At 33.8% G+C, this 20,076-nt stretch overlaps 1 protein-coding gene across 1 annotated transcript in view; it reads left to right on the top strand.

The window, feature by feature from the left end:
* LOC118204509 (solute carrier family 41 member 1-like) overlaps positions 1–19,342 on the top strand; it is a 46,332-nt gene extending 26,990 nt beyond the window's left edge. Inside the window, exons 7-11 of the mRNA XM_035376819.2 lie at positions 7,483–7,629; positions 10,486–10,633; positions 12,980–13,053; positions 16,069–16,197; positions 18,812–19,342. Coding sequence (XP_035232710.2) covers positions 7,483–7,629; positions 10,486–10,633; positions 12,980–13,053; positions 16,069–16,197; positions 18,812–19,119 — 806 coding nt within the window. The 3' untranslated portion in view covers positions 19,120–19,342. The remainder of the gene's footprint in view (positions 1–7,482; positions 7,630–10,485; positions 10,634–12,979; positions 13,054–16,068; positions 16,198–18,811) is intronic.
* Positions 19,343–20,076: the final 734 nt, after the last annotated feature.

Here is a 20,076-nt window from a genome sequence, read left to right as displayed (position 1 = left end):
CCTACTGTGCGAAAACAGAAACAGCTTTCGTAAGCTCTTAATATGGAGCACATAAAAATAATGTATATACTGTTTGAAACAGACTATCATAGTAAACATATCGGTACACAATTTGGGGAAAGTGCAGAATCGCCACTGCTTGGCGCGTTTTTAAGAATTGCACATACTCGCTATCCATGCACACGTCGACCTATTTTTACTTTAAAAAAAATCACAGAATTGCACAAAAATGGCATTGTGCACGCCCTTGACTTTATTCATGTACACATCGACCCATTTTCACTTAAAAAGTCAAAGAAAATTAACAAAAGTCCAATTCCTCTCACTCTTGTAAAAAGCGCCAAACAAATAATTGGACGATTCTGCACTTTATCCCACAATTTTTTTATAGGTAATAAAGCAGAAGGCAGTAAAAGACATATTCAAAGGGACTGTCACATTCGCTGGACTTCAAATGTATTCTATTTTCCTGCGAAGTAAACTATATTAAAAATCAGTTCCCCTAATATTAATAAATAAGTTATTACGTAAATCCTAAAAATCCTTAATTAAGATTTTTAATAAGTATTCCCTACTGGGAACATTACCAGATAAACGGATAAAAATACAGCTTAAAATTGTGTGTCGTTGTATATCTATCCTCTCGAGTCAAAAATACAGGAGGGTTCAAAATGAATATAACGATTAAAAAGGGCTATAAGTAATTAATTGAAAAGAATTTATCGATAAGAATTTCAAAGAATGTAGAAGGAAGTTCAAAACTTTACATACTTCATAAATGTTCTGTGTAACTCCCCTTGTTAACGCACACAACGTCTAAGCAGTAGTCCAACTCCATACATTCCGAAGCACATCTGGAGTCGCCAACGCAAGCGCATTAGAAATGCGCAGATTGAGTTCTGGAATTGTTTTCAGCAAAGGAAACACAACGGGCGATTTCTTTCTGTGGGGTTATGCGCAAGACCTTGTGTATGTACTTGACTATTAATTCAAGATTGAGGTTAATTGGCAATATGCACCTTCGTTGTTTCCTTCCCTGAGAAATATGCATGTTTTATGCCCCACTTTGCTTGCATGACAGATAATGTGTGATTTGCCTGCTTCATAATTTTGCAAAGTTCCATATCACTTAAAACAAATGTTCATGAATTGTATGTCCAATAAGTTCGCGATATCGACACAGAAAGCAAGAAACTTAACCCAAGAAATCAAAGCCGGATTTAGACTTGATAAGGCCCTAAGCTGTTTGAGATATGGAGCCCTTAAGGGGGCTCATACACCTTAAACCCCTTATGATCTTCAAATATGTGACTGCTGCAAGAAGTGGGATATTTTATTTATTTTAAAAGCAATTACTTCCAACTTTTTACAGCCGACTACATAATATAGCTGCTTTGGAAACTAATAGCCAGAAAGTTTGTGCTGCACAAATATTTTTGTAATTTAATCCGCTTTGTGAGAAAATGTTTCGTCATGTTTTAACGTTGCGCACATGATATTTTAAAAATTGCTACTTGAAATTTGATGGAATTCTTTATATGGGCACTATTTTCTAACTAAACAGAAAATCTGGTGAACAAATTTTATGAACGAAAACATTACAGATTTTTTTTTAATATAATACATTTTATAAACTCGACTCCAAATAAAATAAAAATTTAACATGAAATTCTTAGAATTTTTGGTTTAGAGTAGTTTCCAAAAGTTATAAAAGCTATATATATATTAAATATGGAATTAAATTATGCAACAGAATGTTTTAAACTGTGCGCGCAAGGTGCAAACATGACGAAAAATTTTGTCAGAAAGCGGATTAAATTATAAAAATGTCTGTGGCAACACAAAATTTCTGATTACTATTTCAAAAAGCAGCTATGTTATGTAGTCAACAGTAAAAAGTTGGAAGTAATTGCTTTTAAAATAAATAAGTTATTCCAACTCTTGCAACAGTCACATATTCGAAGATATTATGGGTTTAAAGGTGTATGACTCCCCTTAATAAGTCTGTTATACTATATTTGAATACTATATTTATACTATATTTTTATTTATGGGGGACCCTAAACTATACCTTGTGTAGCTTACACATAAATCCTGCACAACAAGAAAGAATAAATATTGTTCATACCTTGATTCCCTTACCATTCTGTGCATCTCCCCCTGCAGATTCAAATAATTCAATCCGCTGTGTTCTTTAAATAAATAAAAAAAATCTGCCCAATTTAAAATTCTTTATTTCTTTACATAAGAAAGTTATGGGATATAAATCCGCCACGTTGTTTCTCGGTTCCGATGCCTATACCACACTTGTACGCACAAGTGAATAAATGAGAATTTTATTTTCGATGGCACAACTTTTTGCTTTCCATCACTATACGAATACCGTACTGATCCAAATATCAGAAGGTGTTTTTCCTTAAAATACTCTTATGAAATTCGTCTCATGATCTTAGCCTAACATTTGAGTATCATATTAAGAAATTATATTTTATCATCTGTGTCCTAAGGACACGTATTTCTTTAACTTTATGCCATTTAGATACCTTTCTTGTAAAACATTTTTCGTTATTGTGAAGGTGATATTTCTGAAGCCGTTTTAGCCAATATGGTATTGTTCTCATTAAAGTCTCTGATGGGATACATTAAAGTCTCTGATGGGATTTCTGATGGGTAAAAGGTTGATATGGACTTGGTTCGGAAGAAAGAACTTAATGAGTCGTTAGGAGTGTGAGAATCGTGTTCAAGCTCATATCGGTGCTACAGGCAAAGAGAGGGCCGACATGCTGGCCAGAGAGGCTTCTGTGGGTAATGCCAGGGAGGCATTCGATATTCAAACATCAAAAAGAATTGTTATTGGTAAAATTAAGGATTTCTATTATGATTGCTGGAAAGAGAAATGGAACATTTCGGGGAAAAAGAAAGATTATTCGTTGAACTTTGAAGTTTCTAAAAATATGAGAATGATATGTGATTTTGATTACAATCAAATAATTACTGGACACGGGCGCTTCCAGGCGTACCCGAAAAGTTTTTATTTACAAAATAATAGTTTTTGTAGTGCTGAAGGAAATGAATGACATTTCGTCGAAGACTGCCTATTATTGCGACATGTTAGGGAAAAACATGGTAGCTTAAGGGGGCTCATACACCTTAAAACTCTTATGATCTTCGAATATATGACTGTTGCAAGAATTGGGATATTTTATTTATTTTAAAAGCTATTACACCAACTTTTTACAGCTGACTACATAATATAGCTGCTTTCTGAAATAGTCATCAGAACGTTTGTGTTGCCACAAATATTTTTATAATTTAATCCGCTTTGTGAAAAAATGTTTCGTCAAGTTTCCACCTTGCGCGCACAGTTTGAAACATTCTGTTGCATAATTTGATTCCATATTTAATATATAGCTTTTATAACATTTGGAAACGACCGTGAACCTCAAATTCTAAGAGTTTCATGTTCAATTTTTGTTTTACTTGGAGTTGAATTTATAGAATGTATTTTATGTAAAAAATCTGTAATGTTTTCGTGCATAAATTTTTTTAATACTAAAATATTCATCAAATTTTTGGTTCACTTAGAAAACAGTGCCCATATAAAGAATTCCATCCAATTTCAAGTATATACCATTAGCCATTTTTAAAATATCATGCGCGCAAGATGGAGACATGACGAACAATTTTGTCACAAAGAGGATTAAATTATAAAAATATTTGTGGCAACACAAAACTTTCTGATTACTATTTCAGAAAGCAGCTATATCATGAAGTCAGCTGTAAAAAGTTGGAAGTAATTGCTTTTAAAATAAATAAAATATCCCAATTCTTGCAACAGTCACCTATTCGAAGATCTTATGGGTTTTAATGTGTATGAGCTCCCTTAAAGGAATTCTACTGCCTCAATAAAGAGTTTAAATTTGCAAAGGATTTGATGAGCTTTATAAATGTCAATAGAACTAACTGGTAATTTTGGCTTGATTTTTTTTTTTTTTTTTTTTTTTTTTTTTGGTCTGTGTTGGATGTGCTGCTTTACCCACGAGACCGATTATTATCGGCCATGAGGGTTGCAAAAAAAAATTCGTATATTACATTATCCTAATGTACTGTCTGAATAATAAATAGTAATGCTTTGGCTAAATAGCCAATTTTGCAGTTACTACTGCAAAAGCAGAGAAGAAATAGTACAGATACTTTGATCTAGAATGTACTGATATAATTATTTCATGTTAATAAATTCCAAAGCCATTTTGATATCTATTCCTTCACAAGGATGTAAATTTGTTAATTTCTTCGGTCTTCGAACGCTTCAAATACTTTGACGATTGTCGAATTTGAGAATCTTATTTTTTTCACGCAACCTAATTTTTATTAAGTAAAAGACCAACCATAAACGCCAAATCATTAGAACAAATATGTACTATAAACAGGAAGCTTGCCCTCTCGTAATCTCCAGCCAGATGCTGTTACATCGTTTGATAAGCCTTTCAGAGACGAATTTGAGGAAAATGGCGTATTATGGCAGCATATTTTGCAATGTTACTTACACCTTTATACGAGAACCAACAGGTTGGAAGATTCTGAATGCCGATTAGAGTACAATATTCTTCCCATATAAGGAGATATCGACGCGCGAGATCCAAAGTCTTTCTCCGATACTTATAGAGTCTGTGATAAATCTTGACAATCCGCACTGAAATTGATAAAAATCGTAAAACGTCGAATTCGCGACAAATAGTTTCCCCATCAGAATTTTATCGTACTTTATAAGAAGAGTCAAAGGTTAAAACTAATTCATTGTTATGATGTAATTCAAAAATGTATCTAACGGTAAACAAATAACCACGTTACGTGATATCTCAACAAAGGTCTTTAAGTAATAATGATAAGACTGGTCTCCCAGTTCGAATTACTTACGTCTTATTAATTTCAAAGCTAAATAAATAGGAGACGTATTTTATTCAAACGATATATTTTATTTGCTATTCATTTAAAAGGTACTGGCAATTTTTAACCAAACAAAAGACATATTGTTTTTAAATACTAGCCAGTTGCGCGGTTTCAACAGTTAGAAGGAACATGTTCGACGTCACCCTTGCAAGTATTTTGTTATATTTTGCCTTTGTTAGTAAGACGGAAACGATGGAAGAACTCATTTTAAAATTTAGGGACGCTCTTTCTCTGAACAGGAAAAAATCTCATGTGTACATCAGATGACTTCCTTGTACGGGAAAATTAAATTACATGCATGTTTTCTTGCATTTCATTTAAACTTATTGGATTGAATTAAATCTATTTCGCCGACAGCGCATAAACCACAATAGAATAAATGCATTCTTTAAAATTCACTTTATTTGTTTACCATAGCGACACTCTAGCGCTAGGTTCACGTAACAGCATTATATTTCGTTCATATTATAACTCAGAATGCACAAAATTTATATCATTTAAAGAATTATCAAATCGTTGCCACATGTTCTATTCAAATACTATAATAAAGCTAGAACGATGTATAAAGGAAATTAAGCAAACAAAACAAAAAAGAAACCGTTTTTCACAGACGATTCAGTATTTCTCATTCAATTAATTCAGTTCTTACTTTGCGACAAGGCAAAAATACATAAAAGCTCAAAATATCTGAATTAAAATTTACGAAGTAAATCTTAAACACTTATTTCCTCGAAAAAATTTCAGAAAGGATTAAGCATGATTTAATTCGCAATAATAAATGAAGGCGTTATCTTTGTTGTTGCGAAGCTAAGTTTCTCTAAATTGGCAACAAATCCACTACCTTGCTGTTTCAAATGTAAACAAGCAATGGCCGCCAACAAAAAAATTATTGGCTTAGCGGCACTTAACTTTAAAATTGTTAACAATTCTGAAAATATTGCCTACAGATTTACTAAAGGTATAAAAAGCTTAACCGTAAGATAAGAACAACATAATTCAATCATTTTAAAGCAAAAAATGTACAATTTACAAACATATAAGAGTAAAGAAACTGAGATCACTGAGCCGGGTAACAGAGTGGATATATATATATAAATATATTTATATACGTTTGGTGCGGCCGATTGCAACCAAAATACGAGGTGCACATCTGCATGTTATAGCAGTCCCATATACAAAATTTCAACGTTACTCGTTTTTGAATTATGCGAGGTATGTACGTACATACGTTCGTACAGACGCCACGAAAAATTCTCTTCAGAATTAATTTTAAAGCAGTTTCTTAATTTTTTTGGAGGAAAAGCGTCTTTTATTCTGTCCTTACGTACAGATATGATGCAAAAACATCGTTAAATTGCATTCGATAGCGGTCAAAATGGATATTTTCGTTGAAATATGCTGCCTGAAACTTTTCGCGATTACAATACTTCCTTTTTACTTCGTACAAGGAAGTAGAAAGGTTATAAAATCTGTGTTTCTTTGGAAACATAAACTTTTAAAAGGGCTTTTGAAGAATAATCTTGAAGCTTTTGTGAAACTAAACGGAGATTAGGAGAAGGGTGGGTACATAAGACCCTTTTATTCAAGCATAAAATTAACAAATGACTTAACTGGGGTTACAGAAAGCCAACACTTCTGGCTTAACAGAAATACGTAACAAATAATAATTTCAAGGTTAGGTTAGTCTAAGGGCTCACAAAATGCTTTAACGCACAGGAAGAGCTCAGGTCTACATAGTAACCGGCGAGACCATATCAACGCAAGTTGCTAATAATCACAGCACAATGTGGCCTGGAATAAGCAGATACGATCTAAAAACTAACTCCCGAAACTCTTGCCTAAATAGCACTTCATTCTACCTTAATCTGAATAAACTCTCACTAACTCATTTACATTCTGGCATGAAACGCGTGGGTGAAAAGAGAGTAATAGGAAAGACTTTTCAACTTAAAATGAACTATTAGTTAAAATTAAATAAATAAACCTCACAAGATAATTCATGAATCACAACTTAATGCGATTAATTTCATAATTAGCCGATAATTATGAAATCAATTGCAGGCACCTGTGAATAATCTGAAACTTCTAATAATAAGTATGTCGTAATAAAGTGCAACAACAGCTACCAACATGCAACTTTTCGCCATATTGGACGAAACCCTCGACACCAGAGAAAGGAAAACACATCCGAGTCTGTGGAATGAGACTCCAGTACTCGAAGCTGAAGACAGCAAAATTTCCAAACTTTTTTTCGGGGGGGGGGGGGAATGAACGAAAAAGATGATCACTCACTCTTCTAACTTTAATTTCCGACTCGAACGTCCTTCTTACATGCGATATAAATTATCAAATATTCCTATTTTTCAAGAACAATATAAATTTCTACAATTTTCTGGATGACCTGTTGAGAGGTAGAATATTATTTATGTTGATTGCCTGTTTCAATGCAAAATCGTTAAAAACTTTTCACCGTGTAAAGAAAGGTAAAAAAATAAATAGAACTTTACATTACTTTTTTTTTTTTTTTTGTAGGTTCCATCACCATCTTTGTGGTTGTGTTTTCACGGAAAGTGAACGTCAATCCAGACAACGTCGCCGCTCCGATTTCTGCATCATTGGGAGATGTGGTCACGCTCGCTCTATTATCTTTCATTTCGAGGTTCATCTTCACTCGTTCAGGTGAGCCATGGATAATCTAAACTATCAATTTTCATGCATATAGTATGTGTTTATTTCTTAAAAAAAAAAAAAAAAAAAAAAAAAAAAAAAAAAATCAGTAATTTTATTTTGTTTTTGAGACCACTTAAATATTTCGAATTTCCCTGCGTGTTTTTCGAAGTGCCATTTTATCACTGTATTATTCAAATCGCCTTTGGTCGACGAAGTTCGATTAGAGTTTCAAGAGAAATGATTGCTGTCTCGGGACTCAGCACGTTGGCTTTAAGTCGAAGCATTTCCTCGATGTTTGTCCGATCAATATTTTCGTAGAATTTTTACCACGAATTTTACCATCGTCACTCACGGGTAATCTGCGCTCGGATAATCGAGAGTACACTGTACTTTGAAGTTCATTTATGTATTAAGTTTAATGTTACGGGTATATTATCGATTTCAAATATATTTTACCATCGTCACTCACGGGTAATCCGCGCTCAGATAATCGAGAGTACACTGTACTTTGAAGTTCATTTATGTATTAAGTTTAATGTTACGGGTATATTATAGATTTCAAATATATTTTACCATCGTCACTCACGGGTAATCCGCGCTCAGATAATCGAGAGTACACTGTACTTTGAAGTTCATTTATGTATCAAGTTTAATGTTACGGGTATATTATCGATTTCAAATATATTTTACCATCGTCACTCACGGGTAATCCGCGCTCAGATAATCGAGAGTACACTGTACTTTGAAGTTCATTTATGTATTAAGTTTAATGTTACGGGTATATTATCGATTTCAAATATATTTTACCATCGTCACTCACGGGTAATCCGCGCTCAGATAATCGAGAGTACACTGTACTTTGAAGTTCATTTATGTATTAAGTTTAATGTTACGGGTATATTATCGATTTCAAATATATTTTTTGTGGTTATTTAAAGATATGTATGGATACTGGAAAGTATTATAGCCGTTTCTGTTTTTACATGGAAATATTTTCCTCGCGGTTAGCATGAAACTATCGAAATTTTGTCATTAACTTTATTAGCCTTTTACTAAATGTAACTTCTCGCTAATCCTCAATAAGACTGTAACTCGCTAATCCTCAATAAGACTGTAAGTTACTTATCGTTATGTCTTCGAAGTATTACAAAGACTTGAGAAGAAAGTAACAGACCCTTTATTTTAAAACTAAGTAAGTCGAACAGAAGGCATATCTGTTGCTTTAGAATCAGCCAGATTTAGGGCGTGAACTCAAAATAATCAATGTAACTCAATGTAAATCTAAACAGATAACAGCCAAAGGCTACACGTAGTAATTTAATCGCGAAGTTGATTCTCAAAGCTTCACTGGCGTGAAATACTACGGGCAGTTATACAGGATGTCCCTTAAATGTTGCGACAAACTTCTTGGGGAGGTAGGACATATAAGGATTAAGAATTGCATAGAAACCATGCCCGAAAATGCCAGGGTTAAGTGGTAGCAGAGTTAGAAGATGGCAAAGAAAACAGGAGAGTGATTAATTTGAAACATTTAATTGGACCTGAATACAAATGATGTACGACAGCTTGAGTGATACAAGAGATGCTCGAAGTTTGCACCATCAGACGCCAAACATGCCTGACACCGACGGATCATTTATTACTGGACATGTTCAAACACATCGGGAGTTTCTTTAATTGTAGCAGCTGCGCAGGCGAATCTTGCCAAGAGATCCATTTCAGACGCAACAGGATCGTGATACACGACAATTTTGATGGCACCTCACAAAAAGAAATCAAGAATCAATAAATCCGGTCAGCGTGGGGAGCCAGGACTAAGTGTGGGAAGCACCAACACATCGCCATTGGCATCGCCATTGGTGTCGCTCCTTCACACTAACCGTCTTGAGATTAACACCTCCACAGGGCGTATTTACGCCAGGCATCGGTGTTAATTGAAACGTTAATCATTAGGGCATAGTGAACTTGTGGTACGGAAGATACAGTTGCTGATGACAATGACATTACAAATACAATACCATACATTACAGTTGATGGTGAAATTATAAATATAAATATATGTACACAAATAAACAAAAAGAAATGAATGGAAAAACATTAAACACTATTATCTTGGCTAAGTTATTGTGATATTAATGTGATGTTATTAGGACAGTGTAGCAGTTCATAGATGGTTCACAGTTCATTGTCAGTTCCAGGGGAGCCAGGAAACCAATCCACTACGCCCAATCCATTGATGCGGGAATGATCTGTTCAAATGGCTACATACATCCAGTCCAAAATGAACAGGTGCTCCATCATTTTGGAACCACATGTTCACAAGCTCTCTTTTCGTATAGCGTTCCATGCTCTTCGTATGGTGCCTACCGCTCGAATGAAGCAATCCTCACTTTCCACTAGCACTTTCCTGTACAACAGCCCCTGGCGGCGTACAATAATGTTTTGAGGCATGGGTTCCTATTCAATTCTTAATCCTTATGATGTGCCCTACCTCCTCCAGAAGTTTGTTGCAACATTTACGGGACACCCTGTAATGCACGGCCGAAGAAGGAACACTTATCTTAGCACACCTAATAACGTGGCCTTCCCTAGGCAAAACACCCTCCGACTTCAAAATCTGAGTCTTCCACTTAAATACACGAGAACTGATTTGCATTCTTGCCGGAAAATGGAAAGAGAGAAGAGACAGTAAACGTTCTGGACATAAAATAACTGGTTAAAAAATTTAATAAACATAACAACTTTAATTACCGATTAAGTATACAAAAAGTTATCATCTTTCCTTTGGATAAATTTCTGTCTTAAAGCAACAAACGTGAACTTATAATTTTTATAACGAGATATAAATTTTAATGTAATTTATAGGCCAGTACGTTTGGGTGGAAGCTGCGGTGGTGATTGGACTGCTGTGTCTCATTCCCTTGTGGGCAATCTTGTCTTACCGAAACATCTACACCAGGCATGTTTTGTATTCTGGATGGATCCCGATCATCAGTGCAGTGGCCATCTCCAGGTTAGACTTTTCAATCGTAACTGCGACTGAAATATTTATAATTTGCATGTATATAATGCTTAAGAAGGTATTTTATGGATACATTTTTGAATAATTTAGATCTTTATAAATAGCCTAGAATGCAATGTGTGTGCATTCTTGTAAATTGTAAAAGTTTACTCTGAAGCTGGGTGAAAACTTACGTTAAAAGGAGAAAATCAGTATCGATAATCATGAAATCTCTTTCTGGAACTTTTAAAAAGAAATTCAAACCCTAGGATAAAAAATGTTTCTAATATTTTTGTGGTTAAATTATTTAAGTGAAGAAAATGCAATCTTGATTTATATTAATCTTTTACTTAAATTTATATTAGTAATATATATCATATTAGTATATACATATATATTAATAATAAATTTTATATTAGTAATATATATTATATTAGTATATACATATATAATTCATATTAGTAATATATATTATATATTCATATTAGTAATATTAAATTGATCTCTTAGTTGAATTTTCAAATCTTTACAAAATGTCATGGAAAAAAAGCATTATTAATAATTAGAAAAGCCATTTTTTTACGAACAAGCCTGAGCTGTGAGGTATCAATAGTATTTCAGAAAACTATAACAGAAACAGTAGATTTGCATGCTTCAAAATAAATAAATAAATAAACACTACAAAATTATGGTTATTTTTTTTCTTTTAAATACAAGGTACACTGCGAAAAAATGGGGGGGGGGGGGCGGGGGGACAGTTCTATATCTCCCGTTCTACTGGGCCCATTGACGAAATTCAAATTACGTTTTTCATGTCTCGAAAAGGCGACTTAGGATATGCATTAGATTTATATATAGCACTGTTCTAATATAGGCATGTTGAAACAAAATTAAACGTTTTCCGAAATAACATACCAATTTTCGTCCATATTTCGATTATACGAATCAAATTATGCCAGGTTGCCAAGTTTTGCAAAAACCGCATGAGTAGCTTTTAAAAAATTAGCTCTCAAAATTTTAGCTCCTCCATATCAATTAATTTGGTATATATTTATTAATATCTCTTTTTTATTAAACTTTTGTTATTATTCCTTTCACATTTCGAAATTTAGGTTCATTCCAAATAAAATTAATTTTTAAATAATTTTTCTAAATTTCCAAAAATATTTTGAATTATAACCTATAACATTTTTACTATTGTCTTAAAGTAGATGTATTTCTAAGCACAGCTGCAAAAAATTAGAGTTTTTTATTAAAAATTTCGTAAGATATACGCAAATTTACAGATTGGCGCGTTTTGAAATTTGCCATATATTTTAGAAGCGATAATAACGCCAAATGCGGTTTACGCACTTTAATAAAATTATCTGAAAGTATGAACAATGACTTTTCCCCCTCGCTTCTATACAGTGAAAAAAAAAGAAAGGAAAATAGGTTGCTATAAATTAAGAAGTTCGCCAAGTGAATTATTCCTAGCGCAAACGGAAAAAAAATGCGCCCAGATAAATTTTTAAGTTTCTTCATAAATTTCTCACCAAAAATTACAAAATTTAATAGCTAGGCATAATTTGAGTCGTAGACTCGAAATATGGAAGAATATTGGCATGTCATTTCAGAAAAAGTCCGATTTTATGTCAAAATATCTATATTAGAACAATGCCATACATACATCTAATACATATCCCAAGTCGAGCTTTCGGGACATGAAAAACGCCCGTTGAATTTCGTCAATCGGCCGTGTATAACGGGATATGTAGAACTACCCCCACCTTTTTTTGCGTAGTGTACAAAGAAATACAAGCCTAATATTTACAGCTGAGTGATAGTTACATAATGTTCTACCACAGCGCCTCCGAAGATCACTACGCATCGTTTTTACTGGCACAATTCAGATTCAAAGTTTAAGGGGAGAGGAGACCAAAGCGAAGTCAGATTGAGGGTAGAAAAGTTAATATAGTTTTTGATTTATTTCAAGACTTTTTTAGGATTTATGTATCTACTTAGGTAGGAATTTGATTTATAATGACTTAAGCAAACGAAGCATAAGAATAAATTTATTGCCAATCGGAGATATATACATGTATATAAGGAACATCCATTTCTGAAAGAAATTACGGTGCGTAACTTTAAATCATCAGCCTGCCATTTCCTAGTAAAATCTAACTGAAGCATAACACATAATTTAAGATTTGAATAATTATGTAGGATGGTGACAGCTTGCAAAAGTGATAATATTAGATTTAAAATGCAAGGCGGAAGTTAAAGAAAGCATTCCTTGCGTGGGATTTTAAAAAAATTTGCTGTAATGAAAATAATTTTTTTTAACTTCAGTTCTTAATATGACAATTACTTTTACAGCGGTGGAGGTTATATCCTTAATTTTGCTGTTGCAAGATTTAAAGAGATCGCAGCTTGTCAACCCGTCATCAATGGTAATTATTCGTTTATCTATCGTAGCTACTTCTCTAATTTCAATCCAGTATTTCTCTTGTACTCTTAAAAATGAATTTATTTTAATTAAACTAGAAACAGATAATAAATATAGTAAATAATGAAAAAAAGAAAGTATGAAAACTTTCGTATTTAATATTACTTCAAAGGGCCAGTCCCCTCCTCCATTTAAACACACATACACATTTCGAGAGTTGGGTTAACGTCCCTCAAAATATTTAAAACCAGCTATCTTTAGAATTTCTAATAAACAGTCTCATGAGCTGGAGATAAAAATATTTTATTCCGCACAGTGCTACTACTACTACTCGCTTTGAAATTGTTGAGTTTCTTAATAAAAAATTCGTTAAAGTTTTAAAAAAATATAAGGTAGATAATAAAACAAATTGCAAATACGAGCTTCCAGGTGTCCATATTCGGGCGGAGGGCTACGTCATTCAAAACTGGATAGCTGTAGGTACCGCTGTCTTTCACAGTGAGACAAACGTATATACACTGCTGGCCATTAAAATTGCAACACCATAAAGGAAAGCAAATACAAAAAAAAAAAAAAAAAAAATAAAATATTTAATGTATGTAAACAGTATGACATGAAGACAAAATGATTAAATTTGTAAGCAGTTTCGGGGCTTACAGGGGTGCGAAGTTAGTAGAAACGGCTGCCATCCCTGGCGACTAGAACGACTTTTATCCAGTTAGACATGAAGTCGAACTGGGCTTGGATGACAGAAACGGGCAACTCATTCCATGCTGCTTCAAGTTTATGCCACATTTCATCAACCGTATTAACTGGAGAGGGGTGGCGGGACAGTTTCTCAGCAACCAATGATCAGATGTTTTCTCTGGGTCACAGATCTAGAGACCGTGTATATCAGAGCATCAATCGAATATCCTATGCATCGAGGGAAGTCAGAACAAGACGTGAAACATGTGGTCTTGCATTATCTTGTTGGATAATGGGGTTTGGCAGAATTCGAAGACAGGGAACAACTATTAGACTTAAGATGTCAGAAATGTGCCGATTTGCGCTCATATCACCGTCGATCCGAACTAGAGATGTGCGTGTCGTGTACTCAATGGCTGCCTAAAACATTACGCCAGTGCAGGGCCCCTATGCCTATATCGAATGCAAGCAGGCGACATGCAGTCTCCTCGGAGCCTCCAGACACGTATGCGGCCATTAGATTACTGCACGCAGAACCGGGACTCGTCTGAAAAGACGACGATGTGCCACTCCTGTATCCAGCTTTGTTGTTCGGCGCACCAGAGTCGCCGTCTCTCTCTATGCTGCATTGTCAAGGGGAACCGACGTAATGATCGCCGTGTTGATAATCCACGCTGCTGCAAGCATCGACGCACCGTACGAACGGATACTGGGTGTGCTGCAAACGTGCCTTTTTCCTGACTAATGGTCAGTGATGTGGTTGTACAGTTTTGCACGGCTGACCTCACAATATGTCTGTCTTCTCGGGCGTTGAGATACTGCATGTCGTTCAGTATGACTCTCAGCAACCCACTGATTCCATATTCGCATGACAGTGGCTGGATGTCGACCCGTGCGACGGGCGATATCACGGAACGATAATCCGAACACTTGATAGGCAACAATCCTGTCTTTATCGAATTCCGAGACTGGCTGGTAAGCATTTCTACTTATTATTGGAAGCATAACGCGATTTTGTGAACAAATTTTGACCTTACAAAGCGCTTTTCGAATGAGATATCCACTACACAACTTTTCTTTCATGTAGTGCTTCAGATGTCGTTTCTCCGTCCTGCGTCGTGTAAATGCGCTGAAATGCTAATCATTTGCATATCCTAACTTTTTCTCTCTTTCGTGGGATTCTGACGTTCTTCAGATCATTCCTTCCTGGTACTGCAATTTTAATGGCCAGAAGTGTACATTCATGCAGATTCTTCATTATTTAATTTCTTTAAATATAGTATAGGACGATAATATTTCGTCACAACAATTTGAAAAGTGAAGCGAGCACTTATAGTAAACCAACGCAAAATGCCCTTCCGAGACTAAGATTCCATCTGGATAATAATAGTGTAAAAATGAAATAAAGTTTTAATTGACCGATATAATCATAAGGTATTGTATATTTTTATTTAAGTTGACACACATTTATCCATTGGCAACACTAAGTAATTTATTGATTTCCATTAAACGATTGAATTGAATTTATTTCCTCTAAAACTTTATGTATATTTTCTTGTTTTTGTTAAGTTACAAAGTTTCTTGCTTTGTTTTCTTTCCTTTAAAAAGAAGTGAATAATCTTAAGCAAATTGTTTATTGTTTGTCCAGGTCTAACTGTCGTAGTAACTAATGAGTATAAAGAGTATACTATTTTTCAATTTGAGAGCTCCCCCCCCTACATTAGCGGTTTATTCTGCAATAAACAATTTGAATATAACAGAATGATATGTTATTTGCTGGCAAAGCTTAATTTTAGCCGAAGTCCACCACAAATTGACTCCGGTATTTGCTTGTTTAATACCATTCTTGATCTAGTTAAACTATGCCACCTGAGCCTCACTGTTTTGAAAAAGTCATCTTAGTCCTTACGAAAGCATATGAACCATCGATAATTACAAATAAAGAACAGAACAGGGTTCTGTACACCCAAAGAATTTCATGTTTGATATGAATGATATGATTTTTTTAATGTTTTATTAATCTTAGAACGATTATTTAAATACCTGAAAAATCCTTTTCATTTATAAAATAATATTTCTGCATATCATGTCACTTGCAGTGTTACAAACGAGGTTTACTATGGCTTTTGCTAAAACTGAAAATATATTTAGAAAACAGCACTTGGTTACTTAGGCAATTATACAAAATCCACATTTTATATTAAGGACTTTCATCACAAAGATTGATTGTTTCTTCTTCAGTTTTATTGCGTTATTCAATAACGTGTTTTTTCGTGCTTAAATTATGATTAACGTTATTCGCAAATTTACATAAAGTTTAATTTTCCTACAGGAGTAGGTGGAAACTTAGTTGCAGTTCAGGCCTGTAGGATTTCAACGTATCTTCACCAAAATGCGAAACCAGGAGCGCTATCCAAAGAAGAACTATGTGTCAGCCCTTTCGTAGCTTGGTTGGGAAAAAGTAAGCATATCCTTTGCATATTGTGAATTTTAAATCCTTCTCTTTCATTTATTTATTTTTATATATCTATAGCAAAATAAAATTCTCTTTTGAAGCAAATCAAATATATAAATTTATTTTTCCGCTGAAAAAGTCAAAACAAATTTGTGTACTTCGCGACTGTAAACCTGCAATTCTACGTCTCCGATTAAATTGGCTAGATTTTCACGATTGCCGAAGGATTTTTCCCCACAGGATGGCATTCAAAACAAGAACAATCAGAACGAACAATGTGTTGTTTAGTTGTTTATATTACTTTTGTTTTTCGGGAAAAGTCAATAGGAATGAGAAGATATAATTTATATAATTTTGCAAGTCACTAATTTTTACTTCCCTGCACGAAGTAAAACAGTATTCTAAACGCGAAAACATTTCGGGTATTATATTTCAACGAAAATATCCATTTTTATCACTCTCCGATCCATTTGAATGATGTTTTTGCGTGCCATCTCTACGTACGGACAGAATAAAGGATTTTTCCCCAAAAAGGCGATGGTTTATAATAACTTAAAAAGGCTTCAATGAGTAGTTAGAAAGTTAATATTCGAAGACAGATGTAGCCATAAGTTCCACACATAACTGAGCTCAGTTTTTTTATTCCTATATGTTGGTAAATTGTGCATTTTTGCTATAAAAGTGACCGACCTATGTTGTTCCTATGTTCCAGTTAATATTTCTATGTCTTTGGTTAATCTGCATGCAAGAATTGTAGAATTATCAACAGTTTAAAAGTTTAAGCAGCGCTAAGCCTAACAAGGCTACCATTTAATTAAGTCGTTTGGTACACCAACTTCAGTGTAATTTTCCCACTGTGAGCAAAATTTAATTTAAAATTTTGGGCACTTTGTGTAGAAACTCTAATTTTATTTGTAAATTTTTTTTAATTGTTTGTAACTGTATTTGATGTTTGAGGCTTTTCTACATTTTACAATTTTTAATGTTGTTTGAGTTTTATGTATTTTTGCCTTGCCGCGATGAGAACTGAACTGACTGAATTAAGGGGGGCTCGTACACCTTTAAACCTTTAAGATCTTTGAATATGTTACTGTTTCAAAAATTGGTATAACTTGTTTATTTTAAAAGCAAATTACTTCTTTTTACAGCTGCCTACATAATATAGCTGCTTTCTGAAATAGTAATCAGAAAGTTTGTGTTGCCACAAATATTTCTATAATTTAATCCGCTTTGTGACAAAATTTTTAGCCATGTTTTCACCTTGCGCACACAGTTTAAAACATTCTGTTGCATAATTTAATTCCATATTTAATATATAGCTTTTATAACATTTGGAAACTACTGTGAACCAAAAATCGTAAGGATTTTATTTATTTTATTTGAAGTTGAGTTTACAAAATGTATTTTATTAACACTCGCTTATCATCATCAAACGAAACTTAAAACGTGTTTTGGCAGGTAGTACTATCTAGGCTCACTTATCCCTCTTTCGGCAGCTAAAGAATCCCTTTTCTTTCCCTTTCTCTCTCTCTTTCCCTCCTACAGTACAACGGTTTTGGCCTAATCTTTGGAATATGGTAACAGGTAGTTTGGCGACATTTTGGTAAGGCGATAAAGTTACTAGCAAGGACTTTAGCAATAATCTGAGAAGTACACAGTTCCAATCACAGATTATTTTGCGGTGACTTTTATAATGGATAATTTAGAGGGAAAAGAAAATTAATGTAATTTCTTGCATATTTTATTTATTTTATAAGTGCAAATGTTCATCCTTGGAAAGGGTATATGCAAGCTGAACATATAAAAGCTTGCATAGCATACATACATTTTAGCGATCAGGTAATTTCATATATGTCTTTTTATCGACTTCAAAGATTCACAAAATTTTCCTGCATTTTCGTGCAAATTTTTCTAATTATGAGAAAAATTATTTACATGTTTCATATATAAATTTGCCCTGTAAAAACAAATTTCTGTGCACGTTTGTTACACTACTTTCCGGAAAATTCCGATCGTGATTTTAGCTAATAAGCACTTAGAAACAATTTCGCACCTAATCTTCGTAATGATTAAGCACTTTTGTTCCATAAAATTCTAGCATAAGCGTAATTCGGCTAGCAGATTGTTGGAAAAAATGTTGAGTTAAAAAAAATAATAATAATATGCCATTATTTCGTGAAAACAAAATGACGTCCAAAAAAAAAAATTAAAAAAAAAAAAAAAAACTAGCAGGGCTGGTCGCCAAATTTTGGCCAAAAAAATCACCAAGTTACCATAATCCGAAGATTCACCCGGTTTTGTTTATATAAATACCATATAGGATATCCAGTTACGTGGAATGACACAACTTTTGCAAAAACCGCAAAATTTTGCTACAGTTACAAAATTGAATTATGAAAGTACTCTAAAATTAAAACAACTAGAGAAATTCTGTTGAAATTTTGTAAGGGCATAGCAATATATATGTAATAACTAAAAAGAACTTATGACATTTATCAAAATACAAAATATTTATCATTTTTGGAAAATTAGTACACGTGCATATGCATGTAATTGTCAAAAAATTTTACTCCCTGTTTAATCCTGTAAATGTTTTTACAGTTTTCTGTTTTTCTTCCAGATGTCCATGCTCGCACTTGCCGTATCCTCATATTTATTGCCATTCCTGGCCACCTGATCTTCATTTCCTGCGTTCACTTTTTAAAAAGCACCTACACTCCTTTGACGGTGGAGTTCCTGCTCTTCTATCTCATAGCCGCCCTCCTTCAAGTGGCCATCCTGCTCTACATGGCCCACTGCTTCGTCCACTGGCTCTGGAAGTGGGGATTTGATCCTGACGATGCGGCCATTCCGTACTTGACAGCTTTCGGGGACCTTCTGGGAACGGGATTTCTCCTCGTGGCCTTCCTCGCAATGGATGCCCTGTAAATGAAGAGTTGCAGTTCGACGGTTCGATACGCGCTTCTAAATTGTAAAAAGCACGAACTCGAATGCTAGTCAATTTATAATAAGCAGCTAATTATATATTAGATCACCAAATGCTAAAATGCTTAAATCTAAAAATGCATTCTTTCGTTTTTGTGCAATTAAACATAAATATTTATGTATTTTTTTATCCACAAGGAAATAAAAGCGCACTTTTATACTTTCATGTTAGTCTGTTTATGATTTAAATTATTTTTACTCTTGTCTGTTTAACTTTTCAAGGCTTGATTTATAATCAAGAGAAAGAAAGACGATTTGTTAATATAGCGGTGCCATTTATGACTATAGAACTCGATGCTTCGACCCGCGTCCATTTCTGCAAAATTCGCCAACATTTTCTGAACCCACAGAACAGTAATATCTCATTGGTTTTTCATGTGTGTAACTTTTGATGTGATTTATGCTTAGGTATAAAATGGCATTCTTAACAACTTATAAAAATTTTTTTGGTCTGGAGATTTCAAAATGAAATTGGCTGCATAGAATAAGGGAATTAGTTGCTAGAGATAATTATAATTATTTCTTATACGATGATTTGCAATGTTTTCAATTCAAATGCTTTCAAAGCGTGTGTGATAAAGAAACGTATGTTATTTGCATACATTTGAATATTCTTCCTTATAACGGATGAATATACAGCTGCAACTATCTACTTAACCAATTACTGAACATTTTGGGTTTCTTTACAGAAATAAATTTCTGCAAAATACACAGAAACTGCAGATATTATCTCACGTAAATCTTAACAGTCGTAAAATAACTAAATGAAATTACCTTTTGAAACTCTAATTTCCTCTCATATTTTTTTTATTCGAAGTGTCTTTGTGTTTAAAAGACTTTATGTAATATCTATGCATAATTTTGTATAATATATCTATTTTAATTAAACGACCTTTAAAA

This window comes from Stegodyphus dumicola, chromosome 1, assembly GCF_044657685.1.
Source record: "Stegodyphus dumicola isolate Sdum_Otavi_A_Nest chromosome 1, ASM4465768v1".
NCBI classification, from domain to species: domain Eukaryota; kingdom Metazoa; phylum Arthropoda; class Arachnida; order Araneae; family Eresidae; genus Stegodyphus; species Stegodyphus dumicola.
The sequence above is the reverse complement of the archived record's forward strand: the minus strand, read 5'-3'. Positions and strand labels throughout refer to the sequence as shown.